The sequence below is a fragment of the Rattus rattus genome, chromosome 8 (assembly GCF_011064425.1).
Source record: "Rattus rattus isolate New Zealand chromosome 8, Rrattus_CSIRO_v1, whole genome shotgun sequence".
Lineage (NCBI taxonomy): Eukaryota > Metazoa > Chordata > Mammalia > Rodentia > Muridae > Rattus > Rattus rattus.
This window is the reverse complement of record NC_046161.1, coordinates 98193516-98214509: the sequence shown is the minus strand read 5'-3', so window position 1 is coordinate 98214509 and position 20994 is coordinate 98193516. Positions and strand designations below refer to the sequence as shown.

General features: G+C 50.8%; 4 protein-coding genes across 5 annotated transcripts in view; 3 read left to right on the top strand and 1 right to left on the bottom strand.

Annotated features, from left to right (window-relative positions):
• Dock3 (dedicator of cytokinesis 3) overlaps positions 1–5982 on the top strand; it is a 341809-nt gene extending 335827 nt beyond the window's left edge. The window contains exons 52-53 of the mRNA XM_032910506.1: positions 2028–2110; positions 2937–5982. Of these exons, the coding sequence (XP_032766397.1) occupies positions 2028–2110; positions 2937–3446 (593 nt within the window). The 3' untranslated portion in view covers positions 3447–5982. The remainder of the gene's footprint in view (positions 1–2027; positions 2111–2936) is intronic.
• An 873-nt stretch (positions 5983–6855) lies between these two features.
• Positions 6856–10078, top strand: Manf (mesencephalic astrocyte derived neurotrophic factor). The gene is made up of 4 exons (XM_032910505.1): positions 6856–7000; positions 7609–7736; positions 8526–8667; positions 9623–10078. Exons 1-4 carry the CDS (start codon positions 6916–6918, stop codon positions 9805–9807), a joined length of 540 nt encoding a protein of 179 aa, XP_032766396.1. The 5' UTR covers positions 6856–6915; the 3' UTR covers positions 9808–10078.
• A 214-nt stretch (positions 10079–10292) lies between these two features.
• Rbm15b (RNA binding motif protein 15B) lies at positions 10293–17361 on the top strand. The gene has a single exon (XM_032910504.1). It carries the CDS (start codon positions 11875–11877, stop codon positions 14536–14538), a length of 2664 nt encoding a protein of 887 aa, XP_032766395.1. The 5' UTR covers positions 10293–11874; the 3' UTR covers positions 14539–17361.
• A 419-nt stretch (positions 17362–17780) lies between these two features.
• Dcaf1 (DDB1 and CUL4 associated factor 1) overlaps positions 17781–20994 on the bottom strand; it is a 65271-nt gene continuing 62057 nt past the window's right edge. The window contains exon 24 of one of the 2 annotated variants that reach the window (XM_032910502.1): positions 17781–18822. In XM_032910502.1, coding sequence (XP_032766393.1) covers positions 18764–18822 — 59 coding nt within the window. In that variant the 3' untranslated portion in view covers positions 17781–18763. The remainder of the gene's footprint in view (positions 18823–20994) is intronic. The other variant, XM_032910503.1, reaches the window with a different exon arrangement.

The window sequence follows — 20994 nt, the reverse complement described above, 5'->3', positions numbered from 1 at the left end:
AGGTTGACATGGAATGACTTGTTTGGACACCATCTTAAATACACCCTTTCTGTCATTCTTCCCCACAGTGTTCCTGACCTCAAGTTCCTTTGGACCCATGGGGTAAACTTTTGCAGATCCTTTTGGAGAAGCTTCTCAGAATCATCTCTAAACTTCTGCTTCCCTGAGATCTGTGACTTTCATTGTAAATGTCTTTCATCTCTTGTTTTGGGGGAAGAGAGAGCTTGGGTGCTCAGAACCAAGAAGCTCCTGTTGTACCCTGGAAGAGGGAGTGCCTGTTCTTGGGCTCAGGCTTTCTGGTGCAGCCATCTGACACGGAGCAGACTCAGAATTCTTTTTTGCAAGTAACAGCTCAGTGGCTATTCATCAGATTCAGATGCCTTCCTTTCCGCTATTAGCTATCAACAGATCATGAGTTTAAGCAGTTCTTATAACTGAAGTTTACCTGTGCTGTGCTGAAGGCACATTCTAGTCCCTGAGCAAAGAGAAGGACCATGATATCATTCATGGAGTGCCATGGACCCAGCACTTAGGACCATATCCTACTCAGAAACCAAACTCCAGCTCTTTCTGAGGCTCCCAGCTTTTATCAGACCTTGGAATTTGCCATTGAATGTCTGGGCCAAGCAAGCCCAAACTTTGGATATTTTTAGCTCCCTCTAGGTACCACTGCCTTAAAGTAGTGCCCATACCAGACACCTAGACTATGTAGGCTGTCCTTCCAAAAAACTCCCTTCAGAGCCAAGCTTCTGAACAGAAGCTAGCTTCTTACTAGCATTTGTTCTCTGGAAAGAACTAGATGTGCTCCACATTGCTTTTTCTGCAGAGTGCCTAAACCCCCAAATCACAAACTCTTGCCCTGCTCCTCTCCCCTTTTACAAAGAGCTGTCACCCAGCTGTAGCCGAGAGCCAGTGCTGTTGTGTTGGACTGCTTCGTCTGGGGTCCACTCTATTCTGCATCCCAGGGCTCCATCCTCCTTTTCACCAGGGCATAAGCCTTGATCTAACTCTAACTTGAGAAGAGCTTTTTGTCCTGTGATCTTTGTGGGATCTTCTTAGCTGTCCTGCTCTCCTTCCTGTGGCCTTCTAGTCTTTCTTCTCCTGACAGATCCCAGTGTCTACAGGTGTTCACTTCTTATTGCACTTTCTTTCGGTTTGCCTTATCTTACACACTCTTCAGAAGTCAGCTTACTCTTGCCATCATAGGCAGCTTCAATCTCTGGCCAGTCATCTCTCTTTTCCTTGCTTGGCCAATTTTCACCTATAGGGCCTGACATACCACTTGTGTGCTGGCTACACAGAACACACCTAGAGAAGACTCAGGCTATAGGGCAGCTTTTCCAAATAGGAACTTCAGGAAGTAACCTCCATTCACTCCATCTCTTTCCACCCTTCAGCGGTGCCAGCAGCCCCCAGCAGCTGGAGCCTGGATAGCGGAGCCCAAGAGGCCCAGCCCTTCCTGTCTGCCCTCATGGGGCACATCATGGTCCCCCCAGTGCCTCCCCGAAGCCTGCTGCATGGTAAGCGGGTCCCCCAATTAGTTTCTAGTCTCTTAACTCTGAGCAAGGGCTAGATCAGTAGCTATCTAGACCATCTCAGCCAAGGAAAAAGCATCCACACCACAGAGAGGAGCCTGCTGAATATTGAGGCCAATACGGTTCCTGAGTCCTACAGACGAGCCCAGGAAGGCCATCCCAGTTAGGGAGCCTGAAGACAACAAAATCAACTGTGCCAGATACACTAATCACCAGCCTGCCATCAACCGCCAGCGAACTAGAACTACTCCTGTCTGGGGCCTGCTGTTTCATGGGCTCTGAAGCACTCAGATTTCCTGGCCTCCTGTGTGAAATGCGATTATTTTATCTCTGTTTTGCAGACTGTCAATATAAAGAAAGGTTTTCTGTGGCCTTCAATGCTGAGATGTTCTCAGGGGACTTTTCCACACCTGCCCAGTGCTCAGCAAGGTGATGCTGCTGTGCAGTCGTGCACGGGTCCCCAGCTGAGCTCTGGTTCTATTCCCTTTACAGGTCATTACTCCCTGCACTTTGACGCCTTCCACCACCCTCTGGGTGATACCCCCCCGGCCCTTCCCGCCCGGACGCTGCGCAAGGTAATGTACTGAAGCAACTGTCCCACCGCCTCATCTGCTGTAGAGTCACCCCTGGGGCCTACAAGAGGAACCTGAACCCTCCTCTGCTCCTCTGCCCTGAGAGCCTGAGCTGGCAGAAGCTGGGGGTGGCCAGAGCCACACTAGAGCTGCGGGTGACCCGTGCATCCTGCAACAAATGTGATGAGGACAGGGAGACCAGAGTGGTGCGGACAACCCATGGCAACAAAAGTATATGGGTAGTGAGCACTGAGAAACCTGGGGGCTCTGCCAGTACCGCAGGCTCTCAATACACTGTAGTCCAATAGCTAAGTAAGTGTCCCTGCAGTGGACAATAGAGTTTATAAAACTAGTCTCAATCAAAATGAGAAATGTTAGGTACTAGAGTTTTATGAAAATTCCAAGAAGTAAAATTTGAATCCTGTTGTTAGCTTAATTTTTCTGAAAATGGGAAAAGATAAGTCTGTGACCAATTTTAGCAGCAGAATAGCCTTCATCTGATCTATGGCACACCAGGGTTCCCTCTGCCGATGACCCAACCCTCCTGTCAGTAACTCAGACTACACCCAACCTGGGACTTAGCCCCAGGTGCATCAGTGCCCAGCAGCCAGGTCAGGGGCATTTATTGACCCTCAGAAATAATAGTGATTCTGGGGCTCCACTAGCTTGCTTTTGTTGGGGAGATCCTTAGGGGTCATTACTGAAGAAACAGACGTGAAGCCGATGAGATCCTAACATGCATTGATAAGCAGACTCTTGGCCTCCACATGGCAGGCCAGTCCACCTGTCTAGAGAGGGTTCTAACTCACCCACCCTTTCCTCCACACAGTCTCCTCTCCACCCCATCCCAGCCTCCCCTACAAGCCCCCAATCGGGCCTGGATGGCAGCAACTCCACGCTGTCTGGCAGCGCCAGTAGCGGTGTATCCTCCTTAAGTGAGAGTAACTTTGGGCATTCCTCAGAGGCCCCACCTCGAACAGACACCATGGACTCCATGCCAAGCCAGGCCTGGAATGGCGATGAAGACCTTGAGCCGCCCTACCTCCCTGTCCACTACAGTCTCTCTGAGTCCGCTGTTCTTGACTCCATCAAGTCCCAGCCATGCAGGAGCCACTCAGCCCCAGGGTGTGTCATCCCTCAGGATCCCATGGACCCACCTGCGCTGCCACCCAAGCCCTATCACCCCCGCCTGCCAGCCCTAGAGCACGATGAAGGTGTGCTACTGCGGGAGGAGGCTGAGAGGCCAAGGGGCCTGCACCGCAAGGCCTCACTTCCTCCTGGGAGTGCCAAGGAGGAGCAGGCCCGCATGGCCTGGGAGCACGGCCGAGGGGAACAGTGAGGAGCAGAGAGGCAGCTGCATCACCACCGTCCATGAGCAGCTTGCCCAGGCACTCCAGGTCTGAAAAGCAAGTCCCTCCCAGGGAGCTAGAGGCTTGGCACTCAGGAGAAACCAACAGAGTCTCTGTTCTACTGCCGTGAACTCATGTTTTGCCATGTTCAGAGGCCACAGCAGCATGAAGGGTTGTGGCTTCTTCCACTTTACTTTTGTTTCCATTTTTCTGGTTTTTCTTTATGCAGTAGTTGCTTTCTTCCTCCTGCAGTTCCAGACCACATGGAGCGCATGGAAGGATTGCACAGACATCATTGCTTTGAGGCATTACAGAGCCCAGGAGTAGGAGCCCAGACCCTCCCTCCAGGGTAGAGATTTGGAGAATGGAAATTGCACTAGGGACCTCTTCCTTTGCTGTATGGACAGAAAAATTCTTGATTGCATTCAGGGATTGCAAGGACCACATGGACTACATGTCATGGGTGGACAAAGGGGCCACAAGCCGTTTTGCACAAATGCTTGCCCACCTGCCCACTCTTCCATCTAGGAGTGTGTGTGTACCTGAGGGGCTGGTCAGGCACATGACTGGCCTAACTGCATGCCTTGGGCATACTGCCAGGCTTCCATGGGCCAGACTTGTCTCTTATCTCACTTGGACGTTAATTATCACTTTTATTTCAGACCTTTTGCTCCTTTCCACTCAAAACACCTCATCATCTGCAGAAGCCTCCCTGGCTCGAATGGACTTGAAAGGGTTATCTCTTATGTCCTGGGACTTAATGAAATGAAGCTCGAAGGGCTTTAACTCCTGTGGGGAGTTAGGTCCCTTCGCTTGGATTAGAAAGAGCTGGTATAAGCGTGAGGCTGGAGTGTGCCAGGAGCCAGAAAAACTTTTTGCTTTCACAGGTGGCCCCAAATGTCTGCCATTTAGAGCCTGAATCAGGGATTTTCAGCACTACCTCTGAGCCGTGGGGTTGGCTGCCCAGCCTGGCTTCCAGGCCCTGAGGATGTGTGGTCAGGTTCAGCAAGCTCCTGGGTTTAAAATATATAAATAAACGGTGGGAGGAAACGTCACCTTTTGGAGGAAGAGCCACACAGGTAAAACTGTTATCTTCCAAGCAGCCAAGTACTGAGCCCTCTACTCCAATCCCATAGGGTCCGCCCGCCACTCAGGGTTCAGGACAGACAGAAGGGCAGTTTTTCAAACCTCCCCAGTCTGTTAGGCAGGGCATAGTGGTGACTTTATAGGAAATTCTTTCAAGTCAGGGCACTGACTTTAATCTTGGTATTATGGTGGGGGTATGGTAATATTTCACCAGGGTGCTTCTAAGTTACTTTTTAAAATAACTTGTCTTGAGGCAATTGTTTTATTTGCTTACATCCACATTAGCGATGGCCATAAAACTGCCTTCTCCTTGATGAGCAGGTACGTTGCTCCCCTAGTCCCTTTAACTCGTTGGCCTTCTGGCCTGCTATGGCCACATTCTGGCCCCTAGCTGCTCATCCCTTCTCCACAATTCTTTCCAAACAGAAAGACCCATGGTCACAGTGTTTTTCTCTTATAAACAAGTTTAATAGAACTGCCAGCAAATAACCTATGGAAAAAGAAAGAAGGCCCATTTCCATTCAGAGTATGCTGGGGCCCAGGTACCAACAGTGTTGGGCTTTCTGATACCCTCAGGATCATTCAGGCAGAGCAGAGCAGAGCAGAGACTGTTGAGGATGTAGGCCAAACCAATGGCCCCAGCTCCCAGGGCCCAGACTCACTGGCGAGCTTGTCTCTGGACCATCTGGGTTCACAGGTATGAGCGCCAAGTCTAGCTTTGAATGTGATTCTTAGGTAGGGTGGCTTTAGGTTTCCAGGCATGTCTGACCCTCAGTCCACGGAGGCAGCCAGTCATCACATGCAGACATCTATCTCCCTTCTCCACTTGATGGCACAGGAGGTAGGGAGGGGAATGTAGGGTGAAGTTCCTTGGCCTTGCTTTATGCGAGGTGAAATATATTTGTGTTGCGCCTCTTCATTTTCCCTAACTGGATGAAATGGACCTATTCTGAATACTTTTTATTGAAAAACCAGCCAGTGTGAGGGAAATGGGAGGCCAGAGATCAGAATCCTTTGAAAAGATTGTGAAATACTGATTTTCATTCTTTAAAGCGTATTTGTAAATACCTATTTGAATGCTGTGTATTTGTACAGGAATTTGAGCAAAAAATGTATAGAGTGTGTCTAATTGGTAATAAGCCTATAAATGTGTTTTTAACCTCTGGCATTCTGTGCTTATTTAAAACAAAAAACTTCTAATCATCTCTTTTGTGTACTCATGTCTAAAGAAAAACTGACTTAAAATGATCTTACCTGTACCAGAAAAGTTAAAGAAAAAAATTTGTGCCAGTGTCCCAAGAGGCATTTTACTGTATATATTGTGGTAGCATGTTATAAATCCAACAAGAAATGTGACTTTTAGATGTAAATATCTGGCAATTGACTCGCCCCATCCCTTGACTGCTGTTATGTGAATTAAAGATTAATACCTGATATTGATCCACTGATTTCAATGAATGGGAGCATAAGTGCCCCTCTCAAACCCCTGTCGCCGGGCTCCAAGCCCTTTTAGCTCCAGATACCTTTTCTGCACGTAGTCGGCCGCTCTCCGTATTCTGCCTTCCAGGGCGAGTGGCCAAAGCCACTTAAGTTAGCATTAGGGCAGTCTAAGCGGTAACGTCTCCAATTCCCATCCGTGCGTCTCCAAGAGTGGAGAACAAAACCTCCCAAGATCCCATGGCCTCCGTTGGGAAGCTAGACCAAGGCCCCTGTTCGCAGCCTTGCCGCGAGGTCCTCAGAAGTCCAGGACAGCAGCCGACTAGGCAGGTCTAGAGCCTTTCGTTTAAGAGGTTTCCGCAGTCTATCCCAGGATAAAGCGGGGTCTGGGCAGCCGGCGAATGAAAGTGGACGCTTTCCAAGATTGGTTCGTCAATTCACGTGGTAGTTCAAAACAAGAAACTGCTTCTGATCCTGGCTCGCGCCGCCTATCCTGCTAGCTATGGGCAGACGCCAGAAATCCTGCTCTACTAGTCCCGGGCTTGGGAGGAGAGTGGGTGTGAAACCAAGACTTGGTATTCAGGTCGAGTCAATAGATTAAAAAGGTAAGGGATAAGCAGCCAAAGTAGCTGCCCTTACCCAACATGGCGGGCGGTGCACCTTCCGCCCAACCGCTTCCTATGGACCGCCCAGGATCAATCAGCAACCGACAACTGTCTAGGGCCCAGACACCACCAGCCAATGAGGGAGAGTAGCGTGGAGCCGCCGGTCTGGGCTCCTGGGCACGTGGACCAATGAGAATGTGGCATATGGGTGGGCGCGGGGGCCGCATGCCAATGGGAAGCTCCGGTTTGTGTTCCAGCCCACTAGGCGGAGCACCGCGCCGGGTGCGGTTCATTCGCGCGGCGGCGGCGGTGGTGGCGACTGCCGAGAAGGATGTGGGCTACGCGCGGGCTGGCGGTAGCGCTGGCCCTGAGCGTTCTGCCTGACAGTCGAGCGCTACGGCCAGGCGACTGCGAAGGTGCGGGGGGCCGGGTGGGGGCGGCCTGGAGATGCTAAACCCAACGAAACCGAGAGGGTGAGGGCGACGACCCGTCCCAGAGAATCCGCTGGAGAAAGGGCCTCAGAGTTATTTCCCGGGCCTAGGAACGTTGACCCATTTAGGGGATCGCGACGATTCAGTCGCGTTGAAAACTTGGCCGGCAGCCCACATCGCGGGAGTTTTTGTCCTTTCCCATCACTTTTGAAATTATAGATAGGGATCCTGTGGGCCGCAACCGCGTTGGGGTTACTAAACTGCACTTAGGGGTTCGATGTATTCAGAATAAGGAGCATTTTGATCGTTTGCTTCAGCCTCCAATCTGTCCCTTATGAGGTCACAGTGAGTTCCCTCAAGGACACGTGTCCACTCTCGGCTTAAACTTGAAAAGAGCAGACAGGGTTATGTGGGGGTCACTTGGGGAATATTCATTCCCATCATGCACTGGGTTCCAGGACCCCAGCAACCTAAGGGTTCTGTGCACTTGTGAGTACCTGAGGAAAAAACATTTTAATCCCTTCTTTTCAAAACTGCTGACAGGGTTTCTTCCTGGGGAAATATTAACTATTTAACATCTCCGTCTTTTCCAGTTTGTATTTCTTATCTGGGGAGATTTTACCAGGACCTCAAAGACAGGGATGTCACATTTTCACCAGCCACTATTGAAGAAGAACTTATAAAGTTCTGCCGGGAAGCAAGAGGCAAAGAGAATCGGTTGGTAAGTAGCTGGTGACCCACCCAGGCTGTCCCTGGCTCGTGTGTACTGTCCACTTCAGGTTGGGACATGTATGTAAACTAATGTGAGGACTAAGTGGTTTTACCTTCTACTTATTAAACATCTACTATAAGCTGAATATTGGTAATACCAGGAGAGAAAAATGGCAGGCAGTTGCAACGCAGTAAATGGCATGGCCATGAAGAAAATGCGCTAGGATCGTTTGGTGGGTAGGTGGGTGTGAGCTATCAGAGAAAGTAGCTCTAGGTATCGCAGAAGAAGGGGATCATGAAGGAGTGAGCACATCCAGGCAATGAGTGCCCCAAAGGCCAGAAAGAATTTGGTGTGTTTGGGATCAGAAGTAGTTGGCTAGGTGCCCCAAAATGGCCAGGGCCAAGTTAAGGTCAAGAGCCCTGGTGAAGCATCAGCTTTTATAGCTTTAGTTTCCATGGTATTCTCTCATTGGAACTCTAATGACTCCTATACTCGTCTGGAAACTCTGGAGCTGACCATATATCATGTGTCTAGGACCTAGAACAGCTAGATCCGTGCAGTACAAACTAAACTGAACCCTTGGCAAAGAGAGGTTTTCAAGATGACCTAACATTGTCTGGAACTGGCGAGTTGGTTATGAGTGTGGGCTGTTCCTGTAGAGACCTGTTTAGTTGCCAGCATCCACAGCACCCTGTAACCCAGCTCCAGGGACTCTGCTGCCTCTGGCCTCCCTGACACATGCACTTACTGATGTGCATAGCTTTTTTAAAAAGGCTTTTGTTCTATTTTGTGCAACAGTGCTACTACATTGGAGCCACAGATGATGCCGCCACCAAGATCATCAATGAGGTATCAAAGCCTCTGGCCCACCATATCCCTGTGGAGAAGATCTGTGAGAAGCTGAAGAAGAAAGACAGCCAGATCTGCGAGCTAAAATACGGTGAGTGTGACTAGGACCATGTGCCTTCTGCCATCTCTGCATGCCCTTTCTGGACTTAACTTTCTAGCCAGAAGAGTCATCAAAAGCAGGTTTGTAGTGTAAAGGATAATACTTTGTGCTGCAGGGATCAGACTTCCACATCGAAGACAGGCGGAGGTCAGAGGGTGAGGAGGTGACTTGTGAGAATTTGAAGAAGGATCTCTGATTGACCCAAAGGTCGTCTGATAGAAGAATGATGTAGATAAGAGATTAGAGATTGTAGTGTCACAGGAGGTCAAGTTGGACAGAGTCTTGGGGAGGAATTTGGCTGTTAGTCTACATAAACTCGAAAGCATCAGAAGTTTTTGATCAGAGAAGTAATGTGGTGGGAACTTGAGTTCAGTGACTTGTGATGGCTCTAAACCCCAATCGTGACAGTTACAGCATCACCATGGCAGAGCCCATCTGGTTGCACATAATCCCAGTCCTGAGAAGAGCCAGGCCTCTCCCATAAAGTTTAAACAATGCCAGTGTTTACTGTACCTCAAGTGTCTGGAACCCTTGTGCTTGTGTGCATTTGATTTGGTATCGTGGTTGGCTCTGGGGTAGGTTTGTTTGGGTCACATGGGTTATGGACTAAGCATCTGACTCCCATGCCTTGTGGGGAGACCGGGATGTGTCTGCTCTGCCCCAGCCTGGAGCTATCATTTTGTGCTAACATGTAGGAAGTCGTCGGGGAACTGGAGCTACGTTCCCTGAATCACATGGGCTGTCTGCACTGCATGTCCTGTAGTGGCTACTGACAACCTGAGGTGGCCTTCCTGGTGAAGAATGTCAGTTTGCTCTTGAGTACATCATGCATTTGCCTCCCCTACCACAAGTAGGGCTGGTCATCTAAGGAATGGTTTGGCATGCAGCGCAGTTGGGACCTGCAGTCTCTCCTGCCCAGCCATTTACTCTCCTGCTCTCCCTGCAGACAAGCAGATTGACCTGAGCACAGTGGACCTGAAGAAGCTCCGGGTGAAAGAGCTGAAGAAAATCCTGGACGATTGGGGGGAGATGTGCAAAGGCTGTGCAGAGAAGTCTGACTATATCCGGAAGATAAATGAACTCATGCCTAAATATGCCCCCAAGGCGGCCAGCGCACGGACTGATCTGTAGTCTGCCCAGTTCCTGCTGCACCGGAGGGAAACAGCAGTTCATCTGTCTCTTCCCCAAACAACCATTTTGTAATTTATTTTTTAAGTGGGCTCCTGACAATGAGATGTGAAGCCTGGAGCTCTCCTCATGATGATGTTGGCTCTGCCGTGCCCCCTCACCCCCCCATCCCCAAGTGGGGAGGAATTTACTTCCTTCTTTTGCTGGTTTACTCTAGGACTTCAAAGTTTGTCTGGGATTTTTTTATTAAAGAAAAAAATTGTCTTTGGAGAGTTGAGCTGGCACAAGATTCTGTCCTATAGATTATTGGTTTATCTTTCCAGTCTGAAAAGATCCCTCAGCCTGCCAGTGCTGAGGGCCACAAACTCCCAAAATAGGACTGAAGCCTTCGGCAGCCAATGGGTTTTGGGTTTTGGCTTCTGGGTGCCCCATACTTCAGCCTGGTGAAGTTAGACCTGGCCCCTGAGCCGCCATCCAATCCAGTAGCAGGTGCTGAAGAGAGGCCTGTCCTGGGCTTAGGTTAAGTCTAAAGGACTTTTACATTTGGCTCAGCCTATGCAGAACAAGCAGAATTGTCTGCACTGAGTGCAGGTGGTCAGAACTAGCATTTCTTTACTCTGCCTGGTACTTGTTATTAATTCATTGGGGTTCCAGTCTAGCATCAGACAGGGCCCCTGGCTTTCCTGGATTCTGGCGAGTCTAGCAGGAGTCAGTTTATGGAGCAGTGTGAACTTGTCCCAGAGGGCCTGGAGAGTTGTGCAGCATGGTTTTCAGTTGTTCCTTTGCTGGCATTTGTGACCTGTGCCTCAGTGGGGACACTTTGCTCCTGCTGCCTTGAAAGATCATGTGAAAGGAGCGACTGCTAAGAAGTTACATTTTTCCAAAGAGCCCATCTGAGCTCTCCTGTGGTCCCCAGTTCACTTTGTATCAACGGGGCCTTACTTTCTGCCATGAAGCCCTCGGCTGTTTCTTCCAAGTTCCTCCTGCACTTTTCTCCTGCTGATTGCTTTTCTGCTTATGGGAGGAGGGAAGACTGGGTGCCTTCTTCGTCATTCTACAGATACATCAATGGATCCGCAACCATCTGTGGAGAACATAAGCCCTAGCAGCCTTTGGGTGCCCTTGCCGGTACTTCACCTCACCTCCTGGATGTGGCCAAGATACTGGCCAGCAAGATGTCAACATGGCAAGAAGTGATAACTAACGCCATTACCTGTGCTTTACCCTTGGTTCTGCCACCCCACCTTTCCAGTCTCCTGTCTGCCCAGACACCTACCTACAGCAGAAATTTGGACCCAGTGGCACCAAGATGCCTGTCTGTGGGTTGCAAACGCATTCTTTCTAGTTTATGTACCTGGACCCAGGGAGGTCTCACCTGTGCCGATAGTCTTCGTTTTCAGAGTCTTGTCAGGACAGTGCCGGAAGAATCTGAATGCACAAGATGGCCTGGATGTGGGTCCTGGACAGGGTGTAGGGATACTTGTGTGTCTACCTTCAAGGATGCCACCTCTGGTCCCAGTCAGAAAACTCCATGGAAGGGAATAGAATTTCTTCACCTAGTGGCAGGTTTGAGTGGGATACAACCCTTGGCTTCCGGCCAAGCAGCCACACCTGCTCCAGTGGGCGGGGTCCCGAGTCCGCCAAAGGTAGGCGGACCTGGTGTAGGAAGCCCTAGAGCACAAAGCCAGAGTGCAGCTGGGGCCTGCCAGGCTCCAGAGGGAGTCCGCGCCCAACACGGTAGCCCCGTGCCTACCAACCACGCAGCGGCGCCAGAGCTCGCAGTCAGGCTTGCTCCTCTGTTTGCCAAGATGTCACGTGGTGCAGGCCCGCGGAGCCCGGTGATAGGCGGCGAGCGAAACTCTCGTCCCGCCCACTTCGGTCACGTGGTACGGCCGGCGCAGCTTGATAACGCAGCTCCCAGCCCCTCGGCGCCGCTCCCGCCCCGCCCCGCCGCTGCCGCCGCGCCGAGTCCTTTTGTCCAAGATGGCGGCGCCGGGGGCGCTGCCTCCTGGGCTGCCGCCGCTGCCGCTCTGAGGGACCCGCGGGCCGCCCGCCCGCCAAGCCGGCGCAATGAAGCGGCAGAACGAGCGAGACTCCAGCCCGAGCGGGCGTGGCTCGTCATCGTCCGCCAAGCGGCCGCGGGAGCGCGAACGGGAGGCAGAGGCGGGCGGGCGGCGAGCAGCGCACAAGGCCTCCGGCGGCACCAAGCACCCGGTTCCAGCGCGGGCTCGTGACAAGCCCCGCGGCAGTGGCGGAGGCGGCGGGCATCGCGACGGGCGCGCTGCTGGGGATGCGAATCACCGAGCAAGCAGCGGGCGCTCCTCAGGCGCGCCCGGAGGCGGAGGACGCACCGGCAAGGCCTCCGGGGACCCGGGTGCTGGCAGCGCGTCGCCCCGCGCATCTCCACTCCCGCCGCCCCCGCCGCCCCCCGGGGCGGAACCTGCGGGTCCCGGTTCCACGGCGGCTCCGGAGTACAAGACGCTCCTCATCAGCAGCCTGAGCCCCGCGCTGCCGGCCGAGCACTTGGAGGACCGGCTCTTCCACCAGTTCAAGCGGTTCGGTGAGATCAGCCTGCGCCTGTCACACACACCGGAGCTGGGCCGCGTGGCCTATGTGAACTTCCGGCACCCACAGGACGCGCGTGAGGCCCGCCAGCACGCCTTGGCCCGTCAGCTGCTGCTCTACGACCGCCCGCTCAAGGTAGAGCCCGTGTACCTGCGCGGCGGCGGGAGCAGTCGGCGCAGTAGCAGCAGCAGCGCCGCTGCCTCCACGCCGCCCCCAGGACCTCCCACGCCCGCCGACCCTCTGGGCTATCTGCCCCTGCACGGGGGCTACCAGTACAAGCAGCGCTCGCTGTCTCCGGTAGCCGCCCCGCCCCTGCGGGAGCCCCGTGCGCGGCACGCCGCGGCAGCCTTCGCCCTGGATGCTGCTGCCGCGGCTGCCGTGGGACTGTCTCGGGAGCGAGCCCTGGACTATTACGGGCTGTACGACGACCGCGGGCGCCCGTACAGCTACCAGGCCGTGTGCGAGGAGGACCTGATGCCGGAGGATGATCAGAGAGCCACTCGAAATCTCTTCATCGGGAACCTGGACCACAGTGTATCTGAAGTGGAGCTTCGACGGGCCTTCGAGAAGTATGGCATCATTGAGGAGGTGGTCATCAAGAGGCCTGCCCGCGGCCAAGGTGGTGCCTATGCCTTCCTCAAGTTTCAGAACCTGGACATGGCACACAGGGCCAAGGTGGCTATGTCTGGCCGGGTGATTGGCAGAAACCCTATAAAGATAGGCTATGGCAAGGCTAACCCTACCACCCGCCTCTGGGTGGGTGGTCTTGGACCTAACACCTCGCTGGCGGCCCTGGCCAGAGAATTCGATCGCTTTGGGAGCATTCGGACCATCGATCACGTCAAAGGAGACAGCTTTGCCTACATCCAGTACGAGAGTCTGGATGCAGCCCAAGCTGCCTGTGCTAAAATGAGGGGCTTCCCCTTGGGTGGTCCAGATCGCAGGCTCCGGGTGGATTTTGCCAAAGCAGAGGAGACTCGCTATCCCCAGCAGTACCAGCCCTCACCTCTCCCTGTGCATTATGAGCTGCTCACTGATGGATATACCCGGCATCGAAACTTGGATGCTGACCTTAGGGTGCGGGATAGGACCCCTCCGCACCTTCTGTATTCAGATCGAGACCGGACCTTTTTGGAAGGGGACTGGACCAGCCTCAGTAAAAGTTCAGACCGCAGAAACAGCCTGGAGGGCTATAGCCGCTCAGTGCGCAGCCGGAGTGGTGAGCGCTGGGGGGCAGATGGGGACCGGAGCATAGCCAAGCCCTGGGAAGAGAGACGAAAGCGGAGGAGCCTTTCCAGTGACCGCGGGAGGACAACTCACTCCCCTTATGAGGAACGGAGCAGGACCAAGGGTGGGGGGCAGCAGTCTGAGCGAGGCTCGGACCGCACCCCTGAGCGTAGCCGAAAGGAGAACCACTCCAGTGAAGGGACCAAGGAGTCAGGCAGCAACTCCCTCAGCAACAGCAGACATAGTGCTGAGGAAAGGAGCCACCACCACCACCACCACGAGGCTCCAGACTCTTCCCATGGGAAAAAGACTAGAGAGAGTGAACGCAATCATCGGACCACTGAGGCAGAGCCCAAGACTCTTGAAGAGCCAAAACATGAGACCAAAAAGCTAAAGACTCTGTCAGAGTATGCACAGACACTGCAGCTGGGTTGGAATGGGCTCCTAGTGCTGAAAAACAGCTGCTTTCCGACTTCTATGCACATCCTTGAGGGGGACCAGGGGGTTATCAGTGGTCTCCTCAAAGACCACACTTCTGGCAGCAAGCTGACCCAGCTAAAGATTGCCCAGCGTCTTCGACTGGATCAGCCCAAGCTGGATGAGGTCACCCGTCGCATCAAGCAGGGGAGCCCTAACGGCTATGCTGTGCTCCTAGCCATCCAGTCAACCCCCAGCGGGCCTGGCGCTGAGGGGATGCCCATGGTGGAGCCAGGCCTACAGAGGCGGCTTCTCAGGAACCTAGTCTCCTACTTGAAACAGAAGCAGGCTGCAGGGGTGATCAGCTTGCCGGTGGGTGGGTCTAAGGGCAGAGACAGCACTGGCATGCTCTATGCCTTCCCGCCCTGCGACTTTTCACAGCAGTACCTCCAGTCAGCACTTCGGACATTGGGCAAGTTAGAGGAAGAACACATGGTGATAGTTATAGTAAGAGACACCGCCTAGCCCACCTGCGTCTTCCAGCTGTTTGTGTCACAGAAGCAATTATTCTAAAAACCTGCTCCTTCTCTACCTACCTTACCCTGGTTTGAATTCTCTGCTGGGTTTTTGTGGTTCATTTGGTGGCATCCTGTTCACTGCTAAAACTAAGTTCTTAGATTTGGGGGGAATTTTTGTTTTTATAAGAAGAAACTGTTGTTTCCCGTGTATGAGATTCTGTCTGCTGTATTCTGTATTTTTTTATATTTTATTTTATTTTTTTGACTAACTGTATGGAAAATTGTCAGTAAAGCCTTTGTCAGAGGATGAATTTTTAATCCCGCCAGAGTCCTGGTTTAATCAGGTATTTTTCATAAAGAATGGAAGGCTTCACCCAGTGCATGCTGTATGTCATGGTTTTTGGCACAACTGCTTTTAAAAGTTGTGCTATGCTGGTCGTGCTCAGCTCTCTGCTGTCAGGACCCTGCTCACACTTGTCACCCTTAGCTGCTGGCCAGCAGGCTTACAAGGCATGGGCCCTGTGATACCACCCTGGGCTGAGCCCACTCAGCAGAAAAGCCCGGGCCTAAGATCTGTGCCAACAGCTGCAGGTAGTTTTGTTGTTTTTCCTGCCCTAAGTGTGTGCTTCAGTTTGAGCTGTGGCTGTTAGACAGAGCACCCAGTTACAAAAGCCTGTTTGACAGAGTAGTTTTCAGTTGTGTAGTCTTGCATTTGAAGGGGAGGAACAGTGCAATATTGATGCAAAGGGCCAAGTGCATGACCTGTCCAAGTACCCTCTGGTTCAGTCTTCTAGTCTTACTGTAGGTTAGGGTCTCCTCTTTCAGTCATCTGCCTAATTCCCAGGGGTCTTGTAGGTAAAATGTTGGCCTGCAGGCTGAGAGGCAGCCAGACTTGTTAACTCTTCAATGTGCTTCCTTTGCTCTCAGGGCTGTGTCAGAGGCCTGTGCTGCAGTCAGACCTCAAGCTTTGTGGCAAACAGACCCCCAACTACAGTGCTCAGTCTGCAAGGGAGTCAGTGCCAGGAGGATGCCCTGGATGAGTGACTTAGTGTTCCGTGTTCTGACCCAGGCATGAGGTAAGGAAATAGTACTCCTTTGTGAGAAAGAAGTCACAGTTGTGATGGGATAGAGCCCAAAATCCATATCAACTCTGTATGAAGGAAAGATTAAGGAGTCCTATGTCTGGGAGGGGAAAGTGACCTAAGGGATCTAGGCTCTGCTTTTGTTGTCTCAAGCAGAAAGCCAGTTCAGGCAACAGTTGTCACCAAGATCACAGCCAGGCTCAGAATGTGGCAACAACCCTGGTTAAAGGTTCTGATCAAAACCTAGCACTTAGAGTCAGGCCTGCTCCGAGCTAGCACCTGTGACCCGTGGGCTCTGAGGTGGACCTTGAAGGTTGTATGGAGTTCATGTCTGTCTACAGGGACAGGGTTTTAAGAGACTGGACAAGAACAGGGAATTTCCACTCACTGGGCTTTGACTGATATTCATGAGAAACTAAAGATGGCTCTAAAACAGGGGTTTTCCTCCTGTGGGTCACAACCCATTTGGCAAACCTGTAGCCCCCAAAGTACTTGCATTACAATTCATAACAGTAGCAAAATTAGTTATGAAATAACAACATAATGTTCTGGTTGGGGTCACCACAGCGTGAGGGAGTATATTAAAGGGTTGCAGTGTCAGAAGTCTGAGAACTCCTGCTCCATGGCATTATGAGAGTCAGTGTTAACGTATCCAACCATGTTTGCTTGAGCCGGGGCCACTTTCTCCAGGGCATGGAGCAAGGCAGGTCGACTTGACTGCAAGTCTTTGTCATACCAGCAGAAACCAGAGCAGGCCTCATCTTGACTGCTGCAGTTTTTCTTACAGATCCTGAACAGTGTCATAGAACAGTTGTAGCACAGCTGAGTCCCTATAACAAAGTGGGTTTCATCAGCCGTGTGCCCTACCCAGACAGAACTTTATTAACTCTTTTGGAAAAGGGTACCCTTTGGCTCTAGTGATAACCTGCTTCTTGGTGAACAACCATAGCCCACTGTCACCTGCCACCTTCCTCATTGGACCATCTTGTCCACTTCCTTTTAGTTCTTAAGATGTAACAGGATCTGTGGCCTCTCAGCTAGCACTAGAGAAGGTAGGTCAGGTGGCCAAGGCCTTGTTTGATCATGACATTGTCTCCAGTGAGAAAGCTGACAGCAGGTACCCAGCACCTGAGATACTGCATCAAGACAAGAAACATGAGCAGACAAAAACCCCTAATTGGTAGGTTTCATAGCCTGAGTCTTAAGTGACTCAGGTTTTGAACCCTAGGAAGAATATGGAAGTTGGATGTTTTCTTCTAGTCTCATGAGGCACATTCCTAAGGGAGTGTTGTCAAGTCAACCGAAATTGCTTTCCTATTAAATGTGCTCACCTCTACCTTGGGAGGCCTATGGGTATTCCCGAGAGCCCCTGGCAGAAGCGCTGCACTAGTGTAAGCACAGGGGTTTTAACTGTTTTCAGCTGCATCCATCCAGCACCAGCTACCAGGCTTCTAACTGGCTGGCATCAGCTAACCATTTAATGCCATGGCATGAAGCAAACAAGGAGCTGAGGCCTTGGCTTTCTTAAGAGGACCAGGATGTACGTCTGTGATACTGGCCACTTCAGGGACAGGTTGTGTTCTTGGTGTAGCAGGCTCCACCCACCCCTGGAGAGTTTTCACTGTCTTGTGTTGTTTACTTTTTAACCAGTACACCCTTCTCTCAGCAAAGAGAAGTGTTTCTGTGGCTGTGTAATGCCTATGTAACAGAAACAGAAGCTACAATTTGGGCACAATCAGAGAAAAAAATGAACATTTTGTATTTATTGTGGGACAGGAGGAGAGTGGCAGGATGAGCAAAGCATGAGCCCTGATGCTGCTTTGTCAGTTTTAGACCTTGTGAGTTTTACTCCAAATCCAGCCTGACCAACCCTCAAGTACCCCTCAACTCCCCCCTAATCTCAGCCAAAGGGTGGCCAGAATGCTCCTTAAAGGTCCCATCCATGGGGATAGAGATGTTTTCCCCTACCCCCGACCCCTTCTGCCCCCTTGTTATCCTCACAAAGCCTTTAGCAACTTCAGGCCAGGCTCAAGTGACTGAGTCACCGTATGTCTGTCCTGGGGTTTGCTGTGGGAAGGCTCTGCCTTCCTTACAAGTCCTCTGGTCTGGCCAAAGCTGAAGAGGAGGAAAGGGAAACCCCACTTTGGTAAAAGAAAACAAAAGGCCATAAACAAAGACAGACTTGTAGTTTATTTTGTATTTTTTTTTAAATAAATACACTTTACATTAAAGAAAAAGACCTTTGATTTGTAATTTCCACATTGGGGAGAAAGGGAAGGAAAAAAAAAGACTTGAAAAACTGAATCACAAAGAGAAAAGAGAGGGAGTGAATTTATACCCCTAAAGTTCTCTCAACTCCACAAAACCAGGGTCCACATGACTGACTGCTGCCTGGCCACCAAGGCAGGGAGCTAGGCATTTTCCCCAGTGCTCAGGCCACACCTTCTTCCCGCACTGGCACAAAGGAAAACAAATTAACTTGACAGCATATGAGGCAACAAAACAGGTTAAAAAATCATATATTATATTTATAATAAAATATTCTTAATCCTTATCAATTTACGAAACCACGATTTTCCTCTTCATTTAAATACGTATGTAAAAATGCCTCTATATGTTCTTTAAACGTCATTTTCTTCCAAAGAAAATGAAGCGCAGGGGTAGGAGATTGGTGGATATAAGTTCAGACCCTCGTTAGAAATGCCTGGTGCTTTTTTTTTTTTCCTTTTTAAGTTTTATAAAAAACTATTTCTTGTTCTTTAAGTAAAGAACATTATACAAAGAAAATATATTGTGAAATACCCAGAGACATGTTTGTTTTTCCCTTGAGGAAAGCTATATCCTTCCTAGGAGGAGGGGACACAAACTAGGGCCTAGTCCTTGTAGTGCTGTGTGTGTGTGTGTGTGTGTGTGTGTGTGTGTGTGTGTGTGTGTGTGTGTGTGTGCGCGTGTGTGTGTGTGGTGTTGTTGTTGTTATTGTTGTTCTTAGAAGGGCCCTCAGATTCCAGGGAGACTCTAAACCATAGTCCTCTGAGTGCAGGGCATACAGTTCCTTAACTGACAGCCCTGGGAGGCAGCAAAGGGCAGGTGTTCTGAATTCATTCAGTTTCTCTCGCCTGCCAAGATTCTCTTCCAAGTGGGGATGGCACATCACTCATTCAGAGATAAGATGATGTCATCTTCCAAATCAGAGTTGTCCGAGCTGTCTGCTGAAAGGTAAGAGAAGGGAGAGACGATTATGTGCTAGGATTGTAGGAAACTCCTACATTCAACACACTTATGCCTGAGCAGGGTTAATTACCACTTTTCAGAAAGTAGAAAACACATCAATTAGCTCCTTGGAGCTGGACTCCAGAGAATACGCCTGTTGCTGGCAACAATGGTCACCCCTGGGATCTCTGGCTCTCTTGCCTTTCAAAAGACCTGAACTTAGAGGTCCTGCTTCCTGCCTGGGATGCCCCAGAGAGATCAAGTAAGTGTCCCCAAGCTTCCTCATGAGGCATGGGGCTGCAAAGGGACAGGGCTGAAGGGAGCGTGGAGGTCCCAACCCCAGGCCTGTTGCAGGTCCTTGTGGCAGGATCATAGCCTGACCAGAGGAAGCAGTGAAGGGAGAAGCTGAGCTATAGAGAGTTCCAGACTGGCATGGGTTTCAGAGAAAACCCCTTGTCTTTAAAACAAAATGTTACTAGGAAACCTGGAGAAAGTAACAGGAGGAACAAAGTCAACCATTCAAAGTAGCAGGCATGAAGGATGATTCTTAAAGAGCCCTAATGTTCAACACAAAGGGTACAGATTATATTCGGGACCAAGTGAGACGTGAGGGTAGGTAAGTGGCATGTTCGTCCTTTCACTATGCAGTCTTTATACATGAATCCCATACTATGATGATGGGTATCTTATGTGCACACACTAAAAGTGAGAGGCAGGCTGAATCCCTTCCTCCTGTTCTCAAGCCTACAAAGGCAGATGATCCTAGGACTCAGTCCTTGTCATGTTGCTATGGAAAAAGAGAGCCATCCGCAGCAAACTAGAAGCAGCACAGATACCCAGGGCCCTTGACTCATTTTGCAGGCAAGGAATGAACTCATCAAAACTAAGTGGTCACAAAAGAGCCTCTCAAAGCCAGGGGCACGTCTATAATCCTCGGAAGACTAAAGCTCAGGTTCAAGGCCGGCCAGACTACAATGAAATCCTCAACTAAAGGAACCTGAAGACAAAATATGCCATGCCTGTCTGATCAAAGTCAAAAGAAAACTGGTTAAGGCTTAATGTTTGTTAAAGAAACATGAAAAGGGGCCAGTAAAGTATATCAGTAGGCAAAAATCCTGGATACCAGCTCTCCAGAGAATTCTATCCATGGAGAGAACCAACTCCTACAAACTGCCTTCTCTAACGTCCACATACTGGAAAGCATGCTCTCTCTAAATGTAATTTAAAACTTTAAAAAAAAAATGTATATAGATGTTATGCCTGCATGTGCAGCACATTTCTCTGGTGCCCAAGGAGGTCAAAAGAGGGCGATGGATCCCCTGGAACCAGCATTATGGCGGGTTAAGAGCCACCATTGCAGGTGCTGGGTATCAAACCTGGCCTCTGCAGGAACAGGCGCTCTTAATATTGAACCACCTCTTCCAGGTTCCAGGAACACAGACAACACAGCCTGAGCCCTAGAACACCTGGGCTCTGGTGTGTCTGGAGAAATGGCTACCAACAAGTGGGAAGCTTTTTGCCAGCCTCTCCAACATACCTGAAAGGATTCTAAGGCAAGGTGAGGAAGGGAAATCAAACATGGCCCAACATGTCAAGGAATGGGGAACAATGGAATAGTCACATTGAAAACCTGACACTTAGACAATGACCCAACAGTTCCTCTGAAACTAAAACTCAAGAAAGCACTGTCCACTCCCCAGAGCCACATAGCACCTGCCCCTGCCAGATTCCTCTACAGACCTTGAAGGAGCCTATAGAGATTACATTACAGGCAAGCCCACCTGCCTGAGACACACATGCACACCCCAGAAAGGCGAGGGTTGTTCAACCCTTTGCCCCATAGCAAAACAAGGAGCCAAGACTTCACATCACACCTACGGACAGAATACTGCTTGTTGAACACCACAGCAACCTTCCTCACACAGCTGCCAGGAGTATGATGACAGCTCCTTTTATCTACCTGCATTAACCTTTTCTCAGCCCCAAATGTTGCAGTGACCTAATCCCCAGCTTCTGGTCAGGACCTCCCATTCTGAAAGGTCTTTGCAGCAAAGGCAGATGAACCTCTAATAATCCCTCCAGTGTTTTAAACTGCTGTAGCCTTACAATAACCCGGCTAAGAGCAAGGGGTCCCCAGAAGCAGGAGACAAAAAGACTCCGAATACATGCCT

Coding starts and splice junctions, on each gene's coding strand:
- Manf (XM_032910505.1), top strand. CDS start 6,916: ATGTGGGCTACGCGCGGGCTGGCGGTAGCGCTGGCCCTGAGCGTTCTG. Junction 7,001..7,608: donor ACGGCCAGGCGACTGCGAAG/GTGCGGGGGGCC, acceptor CGTCTTTTCCAG/TTTGTATTTCTTATCTGGGG. Junction 7,737..8,525: donor GAGGCAAAGAGAATCGGTTG/GTAAGTAGCTGG, acceptor TTTGTGCAACAG/TGCTACTACATTGGAGCCAC.
- Rbm15b (XM_032910504.1), top strand. CDS start 11,875: ATGAAGCGGCAGAACGAGCGAGACTCCAGCCCGAGCGGGCGTGGCTCG.